The 23,451-nt window shown below is 50.8% G+C and overlaps 1 protein-coding gene across 1 annotated transcript; it reads right to left on the bottom strand.

The window, feature by feature from the left end:
• Window positions 1–236: 236 nt before the first annotated feature.
• Window positions 237–22,405, bottom strand: Xkr7 (XK related 7). Its single transcript, XM_042694821.1, has 3 exons — window positions 21,813–22,405; window positions 2,501–2,703; window positions 237–1,189 (listed from the first exon to the last, which is right to left on the bottom strand). Exons 1-3 carry the CDS (start codon window positions 22,403–22,405, stop codon window positions 237–239), a joined length of 1,749 nt encoding a protein of 582 aa, XP_042550755.1.
• Window positions 22,406–23,451: the final 1,046 nt, after the last annotated feature.

The following is a 23,451-nucleotide window of genomic DNA, read 5'->3' as shown; positions in this document are numbered from 1 at the left end:
TAGCACCAGTTGATTCCCTGTGCCCCTGGAGGACATTTGGGAATGGGCCACAGGGCTGAAAATGGAGTCTGGGTCTGGAGCCTCCACAGGCTGCCTCCTCCCCTAAAGAACCCAGTGGCGAGACTTAGCCCCACAGACCCACTCCCTGTAAGCCTGTGGTCCTGAAATTCCAGATTTAACACTGGTCACTGTGGGGTCAGCCCAGCCTGTCCCTTGTGTGGGGAGCAGAGCAGGGCCTACACTGTGGTCTCATACTCCAGCAGCTCCTGGGAGGTGCCCATGCTGCGGTATTGCAAGCGAGGAGTGGCCGGTGAGGAGTACTCCAGAGCCAGGATGGTCTTCCGGAGCCGGCGGTCAATAAAATGTGCATCCCAGGCCGGATACTTCTTGCGAGGCAAGTCAATCCGAATGACAGGCCCCTCTGTCCGCGAGGGGCGGGCCACTGGCGTGGGAGGCAAGCCAGGTCGCACCTGGAAGACCGGTGGCGTGGGGGTCCCTGCACGCTCACCCGCCGCTGAGGCCCCATCCCTCTCGGCGCCTGTAGTCCTTGGCAGGGACCTCGGGGGACTTGTGACAGCATCGGCTGGTGGGCCACAAGGCCCTGGGGATTCTGGGAAGATGCAGCCAGGTGCCTGGGGCCCCAGCATGGGCCCATTGGGGTGCAAGAGACAGTAATAGACACACATGAAGAATATGCCCAGCGCGAAGCTGGCGGCCACCACGCACACCAGGATGAGTGAGTGGAAGTCGGTGAAGTTGCGGCTGGAGTACCAGAAGCCAGTGAGCGCGGCATTCTCCAGCAGGATGATACAGTAGTACAGGGCCATGCGGCGGCGGCTGCGGCCCTCCTTCACGTTGAACCAACAGAAGATGTAAATGACGCCCACCACCATGTTGTAGATAATCTCCTCCCACTTGGACATGCAGAAGTCCGTCTCCCCTTGAATGACCCAGAAGGTCATGATACACCAGTGGGCCACAATGAAAATGCCAAAGTACAGCTTGTAGACGCTGGCGAAGAGGGCAAAGGCCAGACTTCGGGCTGCGATGGTGAACAGATGCCACAACACCTGGGCCACGGCGCCCTTGTAGGACAGGGGTCGCTTGTCGTCCCTTGAGTCCCGCAGTACCTTCTGGTAGGAGGCCAGCGTCCAGGCCAGGGACACCAGAGAGGCAGAGGTGGAAAGGGCTGTGGAGACAGGGTTGGGGATGGGGTGGGATGGGTTAGGGGTGGGTCCGGGTTGGGGTCTGGGGAGAGGGGGAGGGTTCTGGGTCAGGAGCTGGGTTCTGAGGAGGGGTGAGGGAAGGGTCTGAGGATCAGTGGAGGGAGGGGGACCCTGCACGGAGGGGTGTCAAGGGCGATGGTGAGATGAGGTGAGGTGGTCAGGGTCGGGTGGGAGCTTGAAGGGATGTGAAAGTTGGGAGGTTCTTGATCCCTCACCAAGGTTCAAGTCTAGGAATCTCATGTGGGGCTGTTCGGGTTCGTGGGTCTTGTGGGAGGTGGGAAATTAGGGTGTGGGACTGTGGGAGTGGAAGAAGAGGCAGAGAGGGGGTCATGGTTAGGGCATGGTAGAGCCAGGAGGGGAACTTTAGAAGCTATGGATCACCGAGATGTGGCTGGGTTTGGAGGGATGCCTAGAGCTGTGCAGGCTGAGGGGTGAGGAGAAGGTCTCAGGTGAAACCTTGTACCCTGGAAATGACTTCCTAAGGGGACTGATGGAAAATGGGCTGGACGGGGTCTTGGTGGAGAGAGAATGAAGTGCTCCAGAAATGTAAGGATGTGGCTTTTCTGTGATACTGGTGCGGGGGGGGGGGGGGGGGGGGGGGGGGGGAAGGGAGGCATCCTAGAGTGTCAGGAAAGGTCAGGTTGGGATATGAACAGGGCCTGTGGCAAGAGAGGAAACTAAGACCAGGCCTGGGTTGGGGAGGGGTCCTCAGGCTCCCCAGTGAGGGGGTAGATGGCCAGATTTTCTCCAAACCAATGGCAATTGGGCAGGTGTATGAGCAGGGGCTCCCCAGGAGATGGAGGTAGAGATTGGGGCAGTTTGGGAATGAAGGTGGTAAGGAAACACCCCAGGGGGTCTAAGATGTGCTGTGAAGTAAAGGTCAGAAATGAGATCTGAGCTGAACACTGGTGGCTCACGCCTGTAATCCTAGCTACTCAGGAGGCTGAGATCTGAGGATCGTGGTCCAGAGCCAGCCCAGGCAGGAAAGGCCACGTGACTCTTAACTCCAACAAACTTCCCGGAAAAAAACTGAAGTGGTGCTGTGGTTCAAGGTGTAGAGTGCTAGCCTTGAGCAAAAAAAGCTCAGGGACAGCGCCCTCAGGAACGGTTCAAACCCCAGGAGTCACACATACACCGCCCCCCCCCCCCACGTCTGGTCTGTTTTGGCAATAGAGAAGGGAGCAGAGCAGAAGAGGGGTACCCAAAGGCCCTAAGGGGTGGTGAAGGGATGGAGAGCCCGGGCAGGGGGGTGGGGGGCGTCCCTAGGGGCTCACCGGGCAGCAGGTCGGGCTTGTGGCCGTGGTACACCAGCAGGCTGAGCTGCAGCACCAGCTGTGGCGCGCTGCGCAGGAAGGTCTCCAGGAGGCGCAGCATGCTCACGTCGGCGCTCTCGAACAGCATCCGCCAGTAGAAGTGGCGCCGCAGCCGTTCCCCTCGCCAGCGGCTCTGCAGCCCCAGGTACAGGGCGCGCAGGTACCTGCAGAAGGACCCCGGCTCAGCTCCGCGGCCCGCATCTCGGCACAGCCTCCTCCCCCTGCGCTCAGCCTGCTCCGCAGCTGTACAATGGGCCCAGGGAAAGAAAGGCTCTCCTCTGCGGGGCGGAGATTGCGGACCACCGAATGGGCTCCTTAGCCTCAAGGACTGGGGTTGGGAGAAGAGGTGCTGGCGCCAGTGGCTCGTGTCTGTACTCTTAGCCATTCAGGAGGCTGAGATCTGAGGATTCAGGTTCAAAGTCAGCTGGGCAGGAAAGTCCGTGAGACTCAATCCAATGAATCACCAAAAAGCCAGAAGTGGAGCTGTGGCTCAAGTGGTAAAGCATTAGTACTGAGCAAAATAAGATAAAATAAAAGCTAAGGGGCAGTGCCCAGGCCCAGGCCCTGAGTTCAAGCCCAGTACTGGTGTGCGCACATGCACACACACACAGACACACAGACACAGACACACACACACACAGACACACAGACACACACAGACGGGGGCAAAGGACACCCTGGATGCAGTATGTGCAGTCTTACAGCCCTGCTTTCTTCGACTTGATTTAATTTTTTTTTTTTTTTTTTTACCAGTCAGGGCGCTTGAATTCTGGGTGTGGGCTCTGTTCCTGAGCTTCTTTTGTTCAAGCCTAGCATCTACTACTTTATCCACAGTGCCACTTTTGGATTTTCTGAGTAGTTTATTGGAGATAAAAGTCTCACGGACTTTCCTGCCCAGGCTGGCTTTGACCTGCAATCTCAGCCTCCTGAGTAGCTAGGATTACAGGCAAGAGCCACCAGCACCTGGCTATGATTTGATTTTACACTAGTGCTAGTATCTCCACTTTATAGATGAGAAAACTGGGAGCCAGAGAGGCCTGTCATTTGCCTAAGATCACAAAGCTAGGAAGCAATGGGATCAGGATTCAACCCCAGGTACACTCTAACCATCAAACCACACTGCCTTTTCCTGCACATTATACAGCTTTGCCAGCAGGGTTCCTTCAGGGACAATCCTGGGGCCAGTGCCTAGTGCTGTTGTAGCAGCTCCTGGCCTATCCCTGACTTCCCCTCAGAGCACCTGCTCTTGGCATTTGAGATTATATTCACTTCCTCTTGTGCTGCTCCTCTCTAAAAATTTTGGGGCTCCAGCTACTCTGCACAAGTGGTAGATTCAGGGCTCTCAATACTTTCCCACACTGCACCCACTGTTACCCCTTTCCTGTCCCCTAACCCCAGCCTATCCCCAAACCTGGGTAAGTCTTTTCTTTCAAAGCCTAGATTTTTAGGCACAGCTTCTGCTGGCCCTCCCCCACCTACAGCAGGAACCTCCACCAGCCTCCCTCTCCCCGCTATTGTCCTCACCCAATCATGGCAGTACCCTCAGCTCTCAGCACACAGGAGGTGCTCAGCCATTCATGTGGAATGGCTGCAAGTGTGTTGAGTTGAATAGAACTCTGGTAATCCTGTTGTGGGTAGGAAACCCTTCCTACCCTCTCCAGTCCTGAGTTCAAGTCCTGACTCTACTCATTTCCCCTGAGATCTTGGACAAGAGCCCCTTGAGCTCTAGGAGCCCAAAGGAACTGGGAAGATGAGTAGGAAGAGAAACTATTTTGCACTCTGTCGAGGTGGATGAGAGTGGACCTGCCAACACAGATCTCTGGGCCCAATTTCCCCTCTCTAAATAAGAAGCTCCACTTGGGTCTGATGACCACAGATCCTACCCCTTTACCAGCCCCTAAATTTTTGATTCATGAGGCAGGCAGACCCTTTGCTGAGACCATGGAAGGGTCCTCTAAAAGTTCCCCCCTGAAACTAGAGAAGAGAAATCCCAACTCAGATCCAATGACCCTACTATGTGGATTGGAAACTGGAGAATCAGGAATCTGTCTATTCTATTCCCAGATGGAACAAGGTGGCATTTCTAGGGAGTGGTTTGGAAACTAGGGGGGAAGTGACAACTGTGAGTGCCACCAGCCCAAGGGCAGAACTGCAGTCTATGGGAGGGCTGATACCCAGTTTCCTCAAATGGGCATCCTGCTCTTAGGTGGTTGTGTAGCTCTCTCTGCCAATGAGAGGGATGGGCTTGATGGCTCTGGAATCCTTTCAGATCTAGAGTTCCAGGACATAGATTCTGCCACTGCTCCTCTCTCATACACCCATCTACCCTCATCTAGCTAGAAGCATCCATTTAGGGCCCTCCTCTCCATCCCTGGGTCTTCTAGTCACCAAATAATGATGTACACATACCCTCAATTAGCCACCTTCCAGGACAGGTAGCCAAGATGGAGAAGGGGAGGTCCCTCATGGTTGACTTGGGACATGCAAAGGCCCCTCAGCCCAACTCCTCTTCCAACACTGCTGTCCTTTCAGCTACTTCTAATCTGAGCATTTCTACCCACTCCCAAACCTCCCAATGTAGAGACCTGTGCTTCTGAGCAGCTCCAGGCTGGACTGTGTTTCTTCTGATGAGCTGGATTACCTCCCTGTATCTTCCATTCTCTGGGTCCCTGCCTCTCCCCCATCATAAGAGTCCCTGAAGCAGATGTATTCACTCACATAGCAACTGTACGTTGATCACTTACTCTTTACCACGTTTGTGCCCCTGGGTGTGCCTCATAGTCCCATGGAGGGTGGGGAGACAGGTAGGAGATGACATGGATGCTAAAAAATTCTTTGGAACACAGAGAAGAGATGTGTCACCTCTGTCTTGGGGAGACAGTCAGGGGAGACTTCCCATGGGAAGGAGGGTTTGGTCTTGGGTTTTAAGCAGGGATTGGTATCTGATGAAAAGAGCTGCTGATGGGAAGTACATGGCAAGAGCCCAGTGTCAGCAGCTCATACCACTAATCCCAGCTACTCAGGAGGCTGAGATCTAAGGACCACGGTTTGAGACCAGCCTGGGCAGGAAAGTCTATGAGACTCTTATCTCCAACTAACCAACAAAAAGCCAGAAATGAAGCTGTGGTTCAAGTTGTAGAGCCTCAGCCTGGAGTATAAAAGTTCAAGAACAGTGCCCAGGCCCTGAGTTCATGCCCCCATATCAGCACCCCCACAAAAAAAGTACAACAGCAAGAGAATGTGTGGCCATCTGGGGGGCTCAGAGGTCTGGCAGCCTAAATAGGAAGAGGCATAGGAAAACCAGAACTGGCCTCAAATTCTGGCCTGGAGGCTTGGAGGTGTAGCTAGTGGTAGAATACATGCTTAGTCTGTGAAAGGCCCCACAGCACAACCAAAACAAAACAAACACTCTGGACTGGAGAGTTCAGGTTTTATTGTAAATCTGAATTCCATCCCAGAATCGGAGGTGATACGATCAACTCTGAAGCTCTGAAAGCTCATTTCAGAAGCTGGCTTGGAGAGAAGCCAGGAGAAGCTGGGGTTTGGTCCAGGCCTGCGGTGACAGAGCTGAGCTAAGACAGGAAACATAAGACGGGCAGAAAGCAGACCTGAAGGTGGCCACTGGTGGGGGCTCTAGGATGGCCCCTGGGCTTCTGCAGGGCCATCTTTCCTAGCTTCCATCCTCCCCATTCTCCCCCCATCCCAGCCCATTCCTGCAGCTCTGGCTTTGAACTGAAAGGAGAGACCAGCTGGTCCAACACGAAGGGACCTGGGGAGTTGGGGGAGGGCACACCTTGGAAGTTTCTCTCAGGCTGGAAGACCATCTGTTTCCGGACCCGGGTCAGCATGAGAGAGGCCCCGCCCCAGCCAGCATCCATCACCACCTGACAGGCCACCTGCCACCTCCCCGCCCACTCCTGCCCTCTCCTCTGCCAGCTCCCAGCTAACCACAGACAAAGGACTCACAGCCCTGGGCTGTTGTGGGCCGGGGCAGCAACAGGGAGGAGCAAAAAGGAGGTCTCTGCACCCATCATTGAGGGAGCATGGGATCATGGGGAGCACGGAGACCATGCCACAACCTGGGTTTTGGACTTGCAGCTCCCCTTTTGCCTAAAGGATCAAAATTGTGGCTGTTCTTTCAGCTGGCACCAATTGCTCACTGCCACGGTCCTGCAAGATGTTCATGGGCCTAGGATAATGTTTGAAGCATGTGGGACCTGGCTGTAAAACACAAGGAAAAAAATTGCAAAATCAAAATTAAATAAATGTCTAATTAAATGTCTGCAACACAGAACATGGTGTCAGTGAGTCAACTGCAATTTGGCTTTTATCTGGTTATATATAATTTACATTTGATGTTGCTGCAATTTAATATGCTTGACAAATGTGGAGCTCACAAGGACATGCAACCCAATATTCCTGGTCTCAGTTTTCCCTTCTCTGAAACAGGCCTTGTCATACAGACTGCATCAGGTGATGGGTTCTTATCTCAGTCATGTCCTGGTTCTGCTTTTGGTAGTCTTTTTGATTCTCTGAATCTTATTTTCTTCCTTCTGGTATTAAGTGACAGAACTGGGCATGGTGACACACACCATGAGGCAGGCGGATTCTGAGTTCAAGCCTGAACTATGCAGAGACCCTGCCTCAAAAACAAAACAAAACAAAAAACCCGAAAAATTAAACCGAACCAAACCAAACCAAACCAAATTTTAAAAAATTCCCCCAAGTGGTAAGGATGCAACTCAATGGTAGAGCACTTGCTTAGCACACACAAGGCCTGGGCTCCATCCCTACGCCACAATGAACAAATACACAGTAGATTTAATACTAGAGGGTTGTGCACACACAGGCTAACACACACTGGGTAGAGGTCTCTGGCTCCTGATCACCAGGCAGCCTCTCTTGAAAACTCCTAGAAACCCATCCTATTCCATATCCCACTCTGAAAGACAGTTGAAAGTTAAGCATGGTGGCACATGCCTGTAATCTCAGCACTCTCCTAGCACTTAGGAGGTTTAGGCAGGAGAATCACAAGTTCAAGGCCTGCAATGAGCTCCTGTCTCAAAAACTAAAAAAAAAAAAGCATGTCTCAACCACGTACCAGTGGCTCACAGTTATAATCCTAGCTACTCAGGAGGCTGAAATCTGAGGATCAAAATTCAAAGCCAGCCTGGACAGGAAAATCTGTAAGACTTTTCTCTCCAATAAGCCACCCAAAAGCCAGAAAAGCTGTGGCTCAATGTAGTACAGTACCAGCCTTGGGCAAAAACACTCAGGGGTAGCAAACAGACCCTGAGTTCAAGCAGTAAAACTGGCACTCAAAGAAAAAAGTCTGGGGGTATGGTTCAGCTATAGAGTGCTTGCCTAGCAAGTTCAAGGTGCTGAAATCAAACCCCTGGGCCACCATGAAGAAGAAGGAGAAGAAGGAGAAGAAGAAGAAGGAGAAGAAGAAGAAGGAGGAGGAGGAAGAGGAGGAGGAGGAGGAAGAGGGAGGAGGAGGGGGGAGGGCAAGAGAGAGAGCACAGCAAACAAGGAAAGAAAGAAAAGGAGAGAAGAAAGAAAGAAAGAAAGGCAGGAAGAAAGAAGAAAGGAGAGAAGGAAGGAAGAAAGGAAAAGCTTTGAAAGATGTTGTTCCCATGAACAGAACTCAAATGCCCCCAGAGAAAGACACTTCATCTCAAGGAAAGGGCTCTGGACTTTGGGGAAGGGAGTATACATTCACTTTTCCCCAAAAATATATTCCCAGTCCACCCTTCACTCCAATGCCACCATGTGGTGCGGGTGACTGTCATCTCGTATCTGGACAGCCATGCCAGCCTTCTCTGTGGGCTCCCTGCAACCGCTCCACATGGCAACCAGCAGGGTATTTTTAAAAACCTGTGGGATTGTGTCATCCTTCTTGTAAAACTTTCCAAGGTCCTCTTATCACACTTGGACTCAAACCCAAGCCTCTCCCCTTGGCTTGCAGACTCCAAACCATCTGCCTGCCTTTTTCTCCCACATTTCAAACCATTGTTCTCTTTGTTCTTCCCACTCCAGTGCTGGGGTGGTCCCTCCTAGACCCTGCATCTGGGTCATCTTGAGTCTGTACTAGGCAGGGTTCATGGCCCAGACCCAGGTCTCCATCCAGACAGTCACACACGGCCTCCACTGGCCCTCAGACCCCGGATCATTGTCTCTTGTGTGTCTGTGGCTCAGATCTACCACATCTGTCTTCTGGATCCAGGTCAGCTCTTTATTTGATCCTCCATCAGTCCATTGGGATGCTAGGACAGCCCACCTGTGTCTGTTCCTTGAATGAGTCTCACAGTTCAAGGTGTGATTTTAGATAAGTGCTCTCAGATACTCTGTCTACCTGTCAGTCTGACTCTGGATCTTGGTTAGCCTGTCTGTCCCTGTGGCTACCACTGTCTTCCTGTCTGTCTTGGTTCTTGGCTGCATTCATGGGTCGGTCTGTCTGTCTGTCTGGATCTACCTATCCCTTGCTGCCTGGTCCATCTGCTGGTTTGCTGCTCAGCCCGTGGCTCCGTGTGACTGCCAGTTTTCCAGCCATTCTACCCTGCCGGCTCCTCCTCTCCGTGACTCTGGGTCCCTCTCTGTCTGTCTGTGTCTCTCACATCCTCAGCTCCTCCATCTGTTGGTCTCTCCATGTTTCATTTCCGAGTGTGTGTTCTCCCCCTCCCCACACCCCCTCACAACTCTGGGCCAAAACCACAGCAGCTTCCAGCGGCTCCCCAGCTCTGCCATCCAGAAAGCAGCCTCCAGGGGCTCTCTCCCCTCCAGGTGGGCCGGGCCCTGTAGACCCTGAAGGCTCCTCAGGGAAGGCCTGGAGAGACAACACTGGATGTGCAAGACCTGCTCTGCAAGGCACGGCGTGCAGGTGTTAGCAGTAATGCCAACATCTGCATTTATTAAGTGCCAATTGTATGACTGGCTGTTTTGAGCCTTCTTATCGCATTAACTTGCATATTCCTCAGAACAAATGTTTGAGGTGGGCAATACAACCACCTCATTTTACAGATGGCAGAACCAAGACCTAGCAAGGGAGACTAGTGAGGATTTTTTTTTTTTTTTTTGCCTATCCTGGGGCTTAAACTCAGGGCCTAGATGCTGTCCCCAAGCTTGCTTTCCCCCACCTCCTTTTTGGGGCTTGGATTCTGGGCCTAGGTGCTGTCCTTGAGCTCCTTTTTGCTCAAGGCTCATGTGCTACCACTTGAGCCACAGCGCCATGGATTTTTCTGTGATTAACTGGAGATGAGATTCTCACGGACTTTCCTGCCCCAGCTGGCTTCAAACTGTGATCCTTAGATCTCAGCCTCCTGTGTAGCTAGGGTTACAGGCATGAGCCACTGGTGCCTGGCTAACAGGGAGAGTTTTAAACAGAAGAGTGCATTTTAGAGTGAGCACTTGCTGTGGAAGACAAGAGATCCAATGCCCAGATGGTCCAGAGGCAGTTGGCAGGCATTTGGAGAAGTGATTTGCCGAAGGTCAAATGGCCAGAAAGCTCAGAGCTGTGTCTTAGGTCAGGACTAACTGACCCCTGCAATCCTGCCATGGGGTATGTGTCAAGCTGAGCCAGCCACTCATGGGCTTGTGGTCACCTCACATGCAGTGTGGTCCTGGAAGCTTCTGGGAGGATGCCCTAAGACCCCCTCCTCCATCAGCTCACCCCTCAATTCTGAGCACTCCTGCAAGGATGCAAAAAATAGGACCTTCCTGGGATTGGCAGCCAAATGGATCCTAAATGTCAGTAAAGAATGTGATTTTACACGTTTTCCTCCCATTTCGTGTGCTGCTGGGTGCCAAGCTGTCTCCCTCCTCCTCACCAGCCCCCCACCTCTTCACAGAGTCACCCCTTCTTTTGCTAAGATGAAGCCAAACACTTTCTAGCCACTAGTTTCAGGCTTTGGATGAAAAGCCAAGACCTAAAGCCAATGGTCCCTGTTTTTGTCCAGCAGAAAAAACAGGCAACTGCTAGCAAATAAAGCATCTGGGAACACATCCTGGTCTCTCAGATCCCTCACTGTATGAGTGCAGCCAGCTCTCCTCCTCTCTCTAGACCTCAGTTTCCCCTTCTGTGAAGTGGGTTGGCAAAGTGGGTGGAGGGTAGAGACTAAAAGTCAGGACCCCATAGTCTAAGAATGCAAGGCTGTTTTTGGTTCCTTCTTTCTCTCTTTTCCTGCTATCCTGTGGAGTTGAGATACTATGAGCTGGTGGGAGAGAGGGTTAGATGCCAGTCTTCTGGTGACATCTGAAGGTACAAGTCGGACTGTGAAATTCCTGACAAGTAGAGGCAGAGACTCAAACATCAAAGTTCAGAGGAGCTGAACTACCTGAGAATCTACCATGAAGACATGCCCTGTCTGGAGGGGCAGCCACCCAACACTTCTCACCAGCTGTCCTGGAGTGTGAAGTTCCAATGACTGGAGTTTCAGTCATTGGGTTTTTGTTTGTTTGTTTTTTCTCCATGCAATTTTTCAAGGATAACCAAAAATCAGGATATTGATTCCAAAAAGAGAGTGAGTCCTAATTTGGAAACTTTAGCAACTAATTAAAGAAACACCATATGAACTTTAAAAAAGCTATGATTCCTTTTTATAGGTGTGATAGCACTATTACATATTTTAAATGTTTTTAAGTCTGTTTTTAGATAGATTGAATTATGTCTGAAGGCAACAATTTGAGGCCTGAGATTTGCTCCAAAATGATCTGAAGGGAAGGAAATGGGATGGGTTCTAGACCTATGTTCTCCAACACCTACATCTGCAACACAAGTTATGTACAATTAACTTAAAATTCAATACAATTAAAAGTTCAGAGCTGGGGCTGGGAAGGTGGTTCAGTGGTAGAGCGCTTGCCTTGCATGCATGTGGCCCTGGGTTCGATCCCTCAGCACCACATAAGCAAAAAGAAAAAAGCTGGAAGTGGCGCTGTGGCTCAAGGGGTAGAGCGCTAGCCTTGAGCTGAAGAGCTGAGGGACAGCGCCCAGGCCCAGAGTTCAGGCCCCATGACCGGACCAAAAAAACAAAACAAAACAAAAACAGTTTAGAGCTAGGCATTAGTGACACATGCCTGTAATCCTAGCTCTTTGGGAGGCAAAGAACAGGAGGATTGTGGTTTGAGGTCAGCATAAGCAGAAAAGTTTGCAAGACCACTTCTGAACCTATAGCTGGGAGCAGTGACAGGCACCAAGCTACATAGGAGGCTGAGAACTGGAGGAAAAGTTCCAAAGTTCCAAGCCAGCTCAGGTAGAAAAATATGAGAGACCCCCATCTTAAAGGAGGGAAACTGAATACCACTGCTTGCAACTGTGATCCCAGCAATGACAGGGAGCCTAAAGTAGGCAGATTCAGTTTAAGCATGTGCCAGGCCAGGCCACAAGACCTTAGCTCAAAAAATAACCAATGAAAACCAGGGTCAGAGGTGTGGCTTGGCGATATTGTGGCAGCCTAGCAAATGGCTCTATTTCAGTCCCTCAGTCCTATGGTCCATTCCAGAGCCATAGGTATTGGATGGTATGGACACAGAACATCCCTGTCCTCATAGAGGTAGAGAAGTCTGTAATTGTTTAGCAGGTGGTGGTAGGTGGGTTGGATCATTAGCCTAATCTCTATGTCTGTATGTTTACATTTTTATTTGATGAAAAGTTGCAATGACTACATTACTTTTGGGGGACAATAAAAAAATATTTATTGAGCCGGGCACTGGTGGCCTCATGCCTGCAATTCTAGCTACTCAGGAGGCTGAGATCTGAGGGTCGTGGTTCAAAGCCAGCCCAGGCAGGAAAGTCCCTGAGATTCTTATCTCCAATGAACCACAAAAGCTGGAAGTGGAGCTATGGCTCAAGTGCTAGCCTTGAGTTAAAAAACTTGGTGCCAGTCCCAGGCCCAGAGTTCAAGCTCCAGGACCAGCAAAAAAATAAAAATATTTATTGAAACAACAAAAAAAGCCAAAACCAAGTAAGCAATGCTGCCTGGTGCTGACGTTCAGTTGTAGAGTGCTTGCCTAGCAAGAGTGAGGACCCAAATCCATCTCTGTACTGTGAAAGGGAACAACTAAATAAAACTAAAAATGCCACTGATCTACAACCTGGGGTGTGGCTGCTCAGCATCCCAGAACAGAGCGTCATAAAGCCCTAAGTTAAAGCACAGATCCTCCTTCTTCCTTTCCCTCTCCTTTCATTTCCTTTTTTATTCTCTCTTCCCTCCTTCCTTCCTTCCTTTTCTTTTCAGGAGGAGCAGTATTGGGGATCAAACTCAGTGCTAGGCAAGCATTCTACTCTGGCCCACAGATTATTAAAACTGTATGTAGCTTTAGGATCACCTAGTTTGTCCCTTGGCCTGAAGTATAAGCCTCTGCTACCTCATCCCTGTCAAAGTCAGCTACTTCCCTCAGCACTACCGCTGGTGGGTAGTGAGTTCCTGCCTGCTCTGTTTCTGGGCAGCTTGAGTGACATGGGGTTCTGGCTTTTGTTCAAAAGCTTCTGCCTCCCTGTAACCTTGGGTCAACATCTACACACACTTTATCTGGAGCCACAGAACAAGGTCATTCCTCACTAGGATCAGTGTGTGGGGATCATCAAGAGTAAGGGCTCTTCGTACGCCTCTCCCATCCCCACTCTTGTTACTAAGCAAGCAAGATGCTATTTGGGCCAGTAATAATAGCCACGTTGTGTATTATGTGACAAGCCTCATACATTTACATGGCTCAAAATGTCTTTCTTTACAGGACATTTCCATCATCCCCATTTCAGAGATGAGATGGGGCTCTGGCTAGCACAGCAACTTGCCCTGGGGTCATAATGGCTAGGAAATCATGGTGTCTGTCTAGCTCTATAGAGAGATGGCATCATCTCTATTTCCTTGCCTCTCTCCTAGGAGAAACTCAGCCAGAACCCATTGGACTTTCCAGATGAGGTAATCAAACTCTGAGACAGCGAAACAACTTGCCCAAGCTGCTGATCCCAAAGGTTTTAACTCAGTTCATATCAACAATTATTAGCACCACCTGTCTAGAAGGAGTTTTCTTGTCAGCCCCATCTGCACCCTCCCTGAACCCAGCCCTGTGTTACTCCTTTCACTTTTTCAGTGTTGCCCACTGACGGTGGGAGGCTGAGGCGGGAGGCCTCGCAGGCCTCAGTGCTGTGCCCCTGACTACAGAGGGCTGGCTCCCTCCCTGCCTGAGCTCAGCCACTGCATCCACAGCCCCGAAACCTGTTCCAGCAGTCTCTGTGCTCCACGTCCTGGTGTGGATCTCACCAGCCTTGGACACAAGGCCACCAAGGATAAAAGAACCCCATCAGAGCTGTGGAGCAGAAGAGTGAACCATAGTGTTAGGGAGGGGACCTGCAGTGGGGGGTGGACAAGGATGTCTGAGAAGAAGAGCCCAGAACGTTAACAGCGAATACTTTCCTGATGTGTTTCTTCTGTTTCCCAAACATGGCTGATTATATTGTAAGAGTTCACACAGCTGGCTGCGGGCTGGCATGCTTAGTGGTGATGCATGCAGGCCTGATCACATGGCTTCCAACGCTGACTTTACCACTTCCTAACTGGGAGGCCGCTCTTTTCTGTGCCTCTAGTTTCACATGTCTAAATAGGCCAACAAGGAGTGCTGAGTGCTGAGTGCTGAGTACTGCACAAAACATGCTCCACGTATTAAGTCAGTAAGTCTGTAATATGGTCATCGATACAAGGACCATTATGCCCATTCAGAGCCTAGAGAAGTTAATGACTTGCCCAGGACCACACAGCATAGAAGCAGCAGCGCCAGGATCAGCTTAGAAGCAGCAGAGCCAGGGTTTTGACTCTAGAGACCTTGTTCTTTATCACTGCACTCTGCCAGGGTTGTCGTGAAGATGAATGAGTTAATCTACATCTTTCTGTTTGTTATTTTGAGATAGGATGGCTTGGAACAATTTTCCTGCCTCTGACTCTAGTGCTGAGATTACGATGTGTGCAACCTTACCCAGCTTCCTCTAAGTCTCAATAAATGATAACTATGACTTTCAGTTTTACTTGACTTCAAAAAAAACACAAGTAAATGTTTACATGTATTCTTGATTAAAAACCAGCAGTAAAAATCTTTAAGCAACACAAGAAATACCTAGTCAGTAAGTGGAAATTCATTTTCACCACTCCTCTGCCCTAATAGATAATGGGGTGGGGAGTTTTTCTTTAAGCTGCTCTATAATGCTGGAAATAACCAACCAAGGAGAGTTCTTCCATTAGCACTTTCTTTGTAGACTGTGCGGGGCACAGGTGGCTCACATTTGTAATTGTGGCTACGCTGGAAGCTGGGATCTGAAGATCACAGTTCAAAGCCAGCCCAGAAAAGAAAGTCCATGAAGCTGTTATTTCCAACTAACCACCAAGAAGCTGGAAGTGGAGCTGGGGCTCAAGTGGTAGAGCACTAGTCTTGAGCAAAGACAGAGCCCAGGTCCTGAGTTCAAGCCCCGGGACAGGCATACTCACACATACAAAGACAATGACTTGCCTGGTTACAGGCGTGAGAGATGGGATCTGAGGACAGAGGGTGGGTTCAGAAAAGGTGGAGAGTGAGAAAGGAAGCTGCTAGAGGCAGCTTCTCAGACTGGGAAAATGATGGATGGCTTTGGGGGAAGGGAAAAAACAGCAGGTCATCCTGGGGCTATAGCAGCCAGGAGACAGGGGTGGGGGGCCCAGGGCCTTGAAGCCAAGCTAAAGCCTTTGGACTCCTTAGGGACGGAGGGCGGGGGAGAGCTGGGGCTCCAGAGCAGCAGTTATAACATGGCTTTGAGTTATAGATAAGGATCCGGGATGGGATGGGAGGTAGGGAGGTTGGCAACCTGAGGCTTGCAAGATTTCCCAGGGGAGGAATTTGGACTCCCACACAAAGGCAGAGTAGTGAATGTAGGGGCCAGAGTGGATCCGAAACTACCTCCTCCTCTCCCCAGAGACCTCTGCCCCAGCTGCCAGAGTTCAAAGCCATTTCCTGGCAGCCCTCCCTCCTCCAACTCCCCTGGGTTTCTCCTGTGTGGTCTTTATAGATCAAACAGGGGACATGGGGGCCCAACTGCCGCCTTAGTGTCTGTTAGGAGCAGCTCTAATGGCCTGCTGCAGCCGGATGGGCAGGGGGAGGAGGCTGGGTGGGGTGCGCAGTGTGCTGGAGGGGAGGTTGGCTGGAACAACCAGAGCAAGGAGGAACCTTCGTGGAGGGTCAAAGTCCAAGTTCAAGGGTTGTGATCAAAACGAAATCCTGATTTATCAAAACAAAATCCTAAAAAAAAAAAAATCAAAATAAAAAGATATTCAGAGATGCCCAGGTGCAAATGATGGTGAGAGGAACAGGACACACAATTTGAAAGCCACCAGAGGGCCCAACCCCTGATTCATTTACACATAGCAATGTACACAGCTATGGCTAATGGTAATTGCTGAGTACATCCTGTTCAGAGCACTATGGTAAGCACTACATACACGTTATTTCATTTGTTACACCCCAAGCCACACTGGGTAGGTACTGTTGCTATGATGTTGTTTGCAGATAACTAAACAAAGAAGTTATGCCCCTTGCCCAGAGTCACAGGACGTGGTAGACATAGGACCATGACTGATTCCAGAAAGTGGGTTCAAAACATTAACTCTCTGACCCCAGTGGAGAAACTGAGGATCAAAGAAGGACAGAGGTCTTTTTAGCTCAGCCTGAAGCATGCTCCTTCCCTCTCACATCTCCTTCATGAGACCCCTCCTGGGTCTCCAGGCTTAGCCTGGTATCCCTCTAGTCTATTCACCATCCAACAGCCAGAGTAGATATTGAAAACTGTAGAACAGACCCTGCCTTTCCTCTGGTTAGATTCTCTAGGGTCCCCTTTCATGGATTATAGGTGCTGTATGATCAGGACGGCCAGTCTGTCCATCATCTCCGATGCTCTCCCCTCATTCTATTGCCTCCACTTGAGCCTTCTTCTTGCCTTCTGCTTCCCTTGACCTGAAACAACCTTCAAAATCCACTCTTTCTCTCTTCCGCTCACTTTCTCTACCCTCTGACCATGTGCCACCTCCTTAAAGAGACCTCAGCTGACCAGCTCATCTCAATGAGCTACACCCTGCTCCCTGCCACTCCCTACTCATCACCCAGTTTCATCTCTTCCTGGGGCACTTACCTCCATCTGGCCCATTACAGTTCATATTATATATGTGAAATATATATTCTATTTTGCTTGTTGGCCTCTTCCATTAGACTACTGAGCTCCAGGAGACAGAAATTGGCTTGTTCATTGTCCTAGGCTTGGCACTCAGAACAGGACTTGATGTATAGCAGGTGTTCCATAAATATCTACTAAATAAATGATTGCAGATTAAGCACACATCTGTGGTGTCCCTACGGCTTCAGGGTCCCCCTGGCTCCTCACTGGCCACTGCTCCGTGAACACACCTTGCCCTCACAGGAAGCAAATTCTGGCTGACAGCACTATAATGATCACAGGGTTTGAACATTAATGATGGGGCCAGCCCTTTGCTAAACCCCTGATATACACCTCATTAAACTCCACCCAAGTTGTGGGTAGATACCATTAGGGTCCCTACTTTAGAAGGGCTGAGAGATGGTCAAGAATTTGAACTGGGAACATTTGGATCCAGAATTCAAGCTCTTAGATAAGAGCTAGCTTCCCAGAGGGAAGACCTAGAACCTGACTTCCACACAGGGCAGGTCACTGACTCATTTCAGAACTCTCTGGAGCAGGGCTTGTTAGTGGTCTAGACATGGAGAGGTTGTTAGCTCCCTGTCCCCAAAGCTCAACTGCCCCCCTCCCCACCTCTTCCTTTTGAGGTGTCCAAATCCTGAGAGTCTGTGAAGATTTCCACGCCAGGTTGTCGTACAGTAATTGGCTTAGAAAGCCATGCTTATCTGTGTAAAGCTGGGGCCCATGAGTTCAAGATTAGGGAAAGCAGGATTCACAGCTTACTGCTCCACTACTCACAGGGTCAGGAAATAGGGTAAGGACTTTAATTGGTTTAACAGCCATTCAGTGGCTTACCAGATCAGAGGGCTGATGGGAAAGGAAAGGAGAGATGAAGACACAGGCTGGTGTCCAGCTCATGGACAGATTCCTGCCTCACCAAAGGATCGGTTTGTCCTCTCGGGGATCTAACCTGTCACTGATGGAAGCACAGTTCTGCATTTCCTCTAGCATAATCAGTATGTGATGCCAGGGACAGAGCTGAAACTGGGGATTGGACAAAGGCAGATAGGTACCACACCTCTCCCCACTGAAAGTGAGTGGGTGATCTTGGACAAATCACTTGACTGTGACCTGCACTTCCTTATCTCACAAATGGGGTTGACAAATAGCCATCAGAGGGAAGATTTCAAGGTGAGGTGAGAACAGTCTTCTAGAACACCTTGCATGGTCTCTGGTAGGTCATGGTTAGGTATGCAGTGTTAGTGAGTTACTTCATTGGACGCTAAAAAATTATAACATCTTCTGTGGGAAAAGGACCTCATCAATAGTGAGGAGCTTGCTTGAGGTTACAAAGAAGACAGACCCACAAATGTGTTTCCTTTCATTGATACTATTTTTAAGAATCTTAATTAGTAGCTGAAAATTGGGAGAGTTCATGCAAAAAAAGAAAGATTCAGTTTCACATTTCTCTTGAGAAATCAAGACTTCACTGTACTGGCCCAAAATTTCCCACAGCATTGTTGAAGAAGCAAGGCAGTAGCTTCCACTTGTCTGGAACCCTTCTTGCCCTGTGATGGCCCCTTGTCTGATACCCCATGGACTTGACTTTATATATCCCACCTGACTCCTCAAAGCATTTCAGTGGTTGATTAAGCAATGTACAAGGCTAAAGAGCTGGGGGCAAAAAATCTTTACAATTGAAAATCGTATTGAAAATAAGGGTTATGAGATCAGGAAGTGAAAATTTAGTTAGCCAATCAGGCTTGACCCTGGAGTGGGCCCAGATTCACCTCTCTTTCCCCATTGGCCCAGGCCCTCCACTCCAAACATCTGCATAAACACCTGATATGCCAACTCAACATGTGCCAACATTGCTTTAATTTCTAGGAAATCTATCCCTGGTGGCTTCTGTATATCATCTCTGAATTTTCCCCATTCAGCCAAACTCTTCAGCTGGTGTAGAGTATGGAACAAGAGTCCTGAGACTTTAGCCTTGATAATAGATCCAGAGTCAGAATTCTAGCCTGGGTAAGGAGACCTAATGTGGATTTTGCATTTTTAGTAGCCATTTCTATGCAGCATCTCCTAATGGACTGCAGTGTCTAAATTCAGAGAGGACAGTTGGCTGTCACCAGGTCCTTCCAGAACTCTGCAGACCTCAGTCCTGCTTGCTACTCTAAGTGATCTCTAGTCTGGGCAGAAAATGCACCCAGCAGGTCACTAACTATTTCAGAGCTTCTCTGGAGTGAAGGGCTTGTTAGGAGGGACAAGGAGAATGCTATAGCCTAAACATAGAAGAGTATTTTTCGGAGGGAGTCGGAGAGCCCAAATCTACCTTGATAACCTGGTAAGTTGTTCTGAGCAGAACCTTGATACCCAACTCCGTGCTGGGACATTATAGAGTACCAGAAAGGCACTTCCTACCTCATTTCATTAACAAATATAATCTCATTTTTCACACAATGGGGGAACTGAGGTCCAGAGATAGGAAGACCCTGGTCCAAGGTCACTGTCCTGTCCTTCTCTCAGTCCCAAATCTGGCACTTTCCCACAATACATATCACTTTTCCTCACCCTTACCTACAGGGTTGGGCTCCCCTACTTCTTTCACATTCTTATCTCCATGCAACAGAAGCCTGGCTTTCTATCATCCAAGAATCTTGGCATCTCAGACCCATAATTCTTCAAGCTTTGGGGGAATACTTTAGAGACAGAATTAGTAGCAGTGTGGGTAAATTGAACTTGGGCTCTGAAGGCAGAGTCTCAAGTCCCGGCTATTCTAAACCCTCACTGTGTGACCTTGGGCAAGGATGTCCTCTCTCATAGCCTGCATTCCTTCATCTGTCAGGTATAAACTACAATATTGACCGCCTGGCAAGATTATTAGGAGGGACAGAGGAGACAAAGCAGCTTTAAAGGCAATTGGCAAGCCGCAGCACAAGGTGAGTACTTAATAAAATAATTGTTACAGAACATTAGGGCTCTGGTGCCTACGTGAGTGCCTAGAGAAATGATCCAGATGTAATCAAAGAGTAGGCAAACTAGAACACATATACCTTTTCTAAATGGTTACAGGCTTGGTACTGCTAGAGCCAATTTTTTGTGAGAATTGCTGGGAGTCTGTTTTAAAAATACTATACAACCTACACCAAACACTTCCATAAGCCAGATTCCACCCCTAAGCCGTTAGATTGTTATTCCTGAAAACTCATCTCAAACTAACTCTCTCACTTTACAAATGGGAAACTGTAGATATAGTGGAAATAATTCTTTTCTTCTCTTTTTCCTTTTTTCAAAGTATACTTCACTATAGAGACTGAACCCAGGAAATAGCACATTTATCTAAGAAACCATGGATCTCCATGGACTCTCAATCATTTCCATTTCTCATTCTTCTGAGATTCCCTGGCCTGTGGTCATTTTTTGTCCTATTGAGGGAACCCAAGTTTATGTTCAAGAAAGGAAAGACCTATTAGCTTCTTCAAGTGGATGCTGAATGGGGAGGAAGGTAGCCAGTGTGTCATGGGGCAGCTGGCCCACTTTAGGTCGAAGGGAAAGGGGGAAGCTTTGGCTACCAAGAATAGGAAATTACCATTTCAGAATCTAAAAATAACTTTCACCATCTGTCCACTCGGGCACAGAATGATAAACGCAGATTAGTTCCTGGATGTAGACACGAATATTTTTGTATATCAAGCTAATAATATTACCACCACCTTGTGTGGTTAGCACTCCACCCTTTTGCCCCCAGGGCAAGCTAAGTAGATACACGCAGCATCTTGGCAGGCATAGATGGGGAAACCAAGGCAGAGAGAGACTGGAGAACACATCAAGGGTGACACAGCAAGTGAACAGCTGGGACAAACCCTGGGAGTCCTGTTTCCTACCCTCAGGCCAGAACAGTTTTCTGAGTCAGACAGAATGCTTTAACAAGTAGCAAAATAAATAATACAACAGCAATAATCATGTTTTATATTTATAGAGACTTTTCCCTACTGTTCACCAACATCTACTGTAATCATAATTATTACATCCCCAAATAAACTCCTTACACATACCTTCTCTCATCTGACCATCCCATCAGATAAGAAAACTATAATGGTGGGCTAATGAGATGAGAAGAGAAGGGATTCACTCTCATTTCCCAGGTAAGGGAACCTGAGGCTTGGAGGGAGGAGAAGGTTTTGCCTAAGATAACATAGTAAGTAAATTTATTCTGTCACTGCACAGCGCAGCCCAAGGTTCCAGAACAATTCACATTCAAGAGGAGCCCTCAGTTTAGAATTCACCCTCTCTCCAATTAACTCAGCCCAGCAGGCACCCTTCATCCTGGCAGAGGAAGAGGCCTGGAAATGAGCAGTTTGAACAAAGCCTCAGTATTTCCCACCATCTCAGGATTAAAGGGCAGCCAGTGGCCATAGAGTGTCAGGTTCACGATTCCAAATCCTCTTGACCCTTTTTGGAGAAGGAGGTTACTGATTGAGTCCTTAGGAAGTAGAAGGAGCCAGAGAGCTTCCTAGGTGGGTCCAGCACCCCCCTCCCCCTTTCTCCCAAAAGAAGCTCAAGAAGTTTAGGCGGGATAGTCATTTAACTGCCTCCAATGTCTCTTCAGGAAGGCTGGACAGGGGCTGCTATTGAAAAAAAAATGAGCTTCTTTGAGAGCAAGGAAGGACTTCTGAGATCTTTCCTAAGTCCAGACTCTGCATACTCCCAGAGAAGGGGAGGATCAGAGTGGTGGGGAGCCCTGTGACCCTGTTCCAAGCCTCGCACCCATCCTCAAAATCCCCCGTCCTCCTCATTCACACAACCCCGAGGGGCTCCTTCCCTCCTTCCATGCCTCCTCCTTTGCCCCTTGCAATGGCCAGATCCGAATGGATGGCTCCGGGGCTGGACAGGGTTCGGGGTCAGAGGTCAGGAGGTGCAGGAGAAGAAATGAAAGCTGCAACGAAGTGGGGCGGGGCCGAGGTCAGGTCAGGACGGGGTGGGGGTGGGGGGGCGGAAAGGTCAGAGCTGGAATGGGGTGCAGGCAGCTACTTGCGCCCCCACCCCACCCCTCCACGCAGCCCCTATCTCCTGGGGCTCAGCCCCCTCCACCTGCTCGTCTCCTACCTCCAGACCTGGCCGAGCTGCAGGAGGTGGACGAGGGTCTGCAGCAGCCAGACGCAGAGGCGGCAGCAGCGGCGGCGGTGGCGGGCCGAGGAGGGCGCGGGCCGGGGGCGCCCGGGCTCGGAGCCGCCTTCCTTGGTCCTGAAGGCGCCGGCGCTGTCCTTGGTGCCGATGGCGACGCCCGCGCCCGCGGCGCTGTCCTTGGTGCTGACGGCCGGCCCCGGGGCCCCGGCGGGCTCGGCGTAATCGTAGACGAACCAGCGGAAGCTGAGCAGCTGCACGACGAGCGAGGGCAGGAGCACGAAGAGCAGGGTGAGGCCGAAGTAGGTGCGCTGCCCCTGCAGGTAGTACGAGGCCGCCAGCCACAGGTCGGTGGCGCCGTCGGAGAAGAACACGAGCAGCGCGCACAGCACCCAGCAGCAGTCCCGCAGCTCGTACCGCGGGCCCGGGCCTCCCGCCTCGGCCCCCGCCGCGGCCCCGGCCCCGGCCCCGGCCGCCGCCTCCTCGCGCCCGCCCGCGCTGCCCCGCGCCGCTCCGGGCGCCCCCTCCGGCCCCGGGCCGGCCGCGGCCGCCGCTCCATCCGACTTCGCGGCCATGTTGGCGGAGCAGGAGGCGGGGAGCGACTTCCGGGCGGCGGAGGAGAGGGGGTGCGGTGCGGAGCGGGGAGGGCCCGGGCGGGCGGGCGGCTCCCGCCTCCTCCCCCTCCGCCTCCTCCCTGCTCTCCCTCCCCTCCGGTCCCTTCTCCTCCTCTCCTTCCTCCCCCCCTCCTCCCCTCTTCCCTCCCCCCTTCAATTATTCATTCCTCCCGGCGCCGCGCCGCCCCTCCCCCGCCCGCCCGCCCGGGCAGAGGGCGGATGGGGGGCCCCCCCGAGACCCGGGAGTGGGGTTGCAGGGCTGGAGGAGCACCCCAGGTCACCTCTGCCTCCGTCCCTTGCCACATGCTCTCAACCTTTCACCTTCCTTCTTTTTCCTTTATTGCCACCCCCCCCCACCCCCCGCCATCCTATCCCCATCCTCTTCCACCGCAGATTTACCTCTGAGAGCCTGGTGGGGATGAAGTGGGGGTAGGTGGGGGGTAGCTTGACAGGCCTGGGCGCCCCTCCCTCCCCAACAACCCTTTAGCCATCACTAGGTGAGAACGTGGACCGTGCCACTTGCTAGTTTCTGAGCGTTCACTTCGTGTGCCCTCCCCTCCTTTGATCTTGAAAGGTCCTCGCTCTTATTGTCTTCCTCTAGAAGCTGGAGAAAACTACAGTTCTGAGTTGCTGTCACTTCCTTGCTCTCTCTTTCCCTCCCTAGGGGACCGCTTTCCTCTGGCCACTGTCTTAGTGGGGGGGGGGGGAGGGGACATCCAGAAGGAAGATGGGTGGGAGGGAAGAGCAGGTGTAAAGTGCTGCCCCTTCCCCCACCACTGGAGAAAGTCTGGGTCCTGAATCCAAGGTGCTGGGGAGATGGGAAAGATGGGGCTGGAGCGTTTTTGACCTGTGAGCTAGCCCACAACGGGAAACCACTGAAGAATTTGAGCAGGGGATGTAGGTGGTCATGTCAGGATTTAGAAAGAAGATGCAGCAGCCAGAGTAGCAAAGTGATCCCAGAGAAAAAATAGCGGAGATCCCTGATAAGTGGTTAGTCCCTCATACAT

The sequence above is a fragment of the Dipodomys spectabilis genome, unplaced genomic scaffold (assembly GCF_019054845.1).
Source record: "Dipodomys spectabilis isolate Male_0828 unplaced genomic scaffold, ASM1905484v1 ptg000175l, whole genome shotgun sequence".
In the NCBI taxonomy this organism is placed as follows: Eukaryota; Metazoa; Chordata; class Mammalia; order Rodentia; family Heteromyidae; genus Dipodomys; species Dipodomys spectabilis.
Note: the sequence above shows the minus strand (reverse complement) of the source record. Positions and strands in the feature narration are given on the sequence as shown.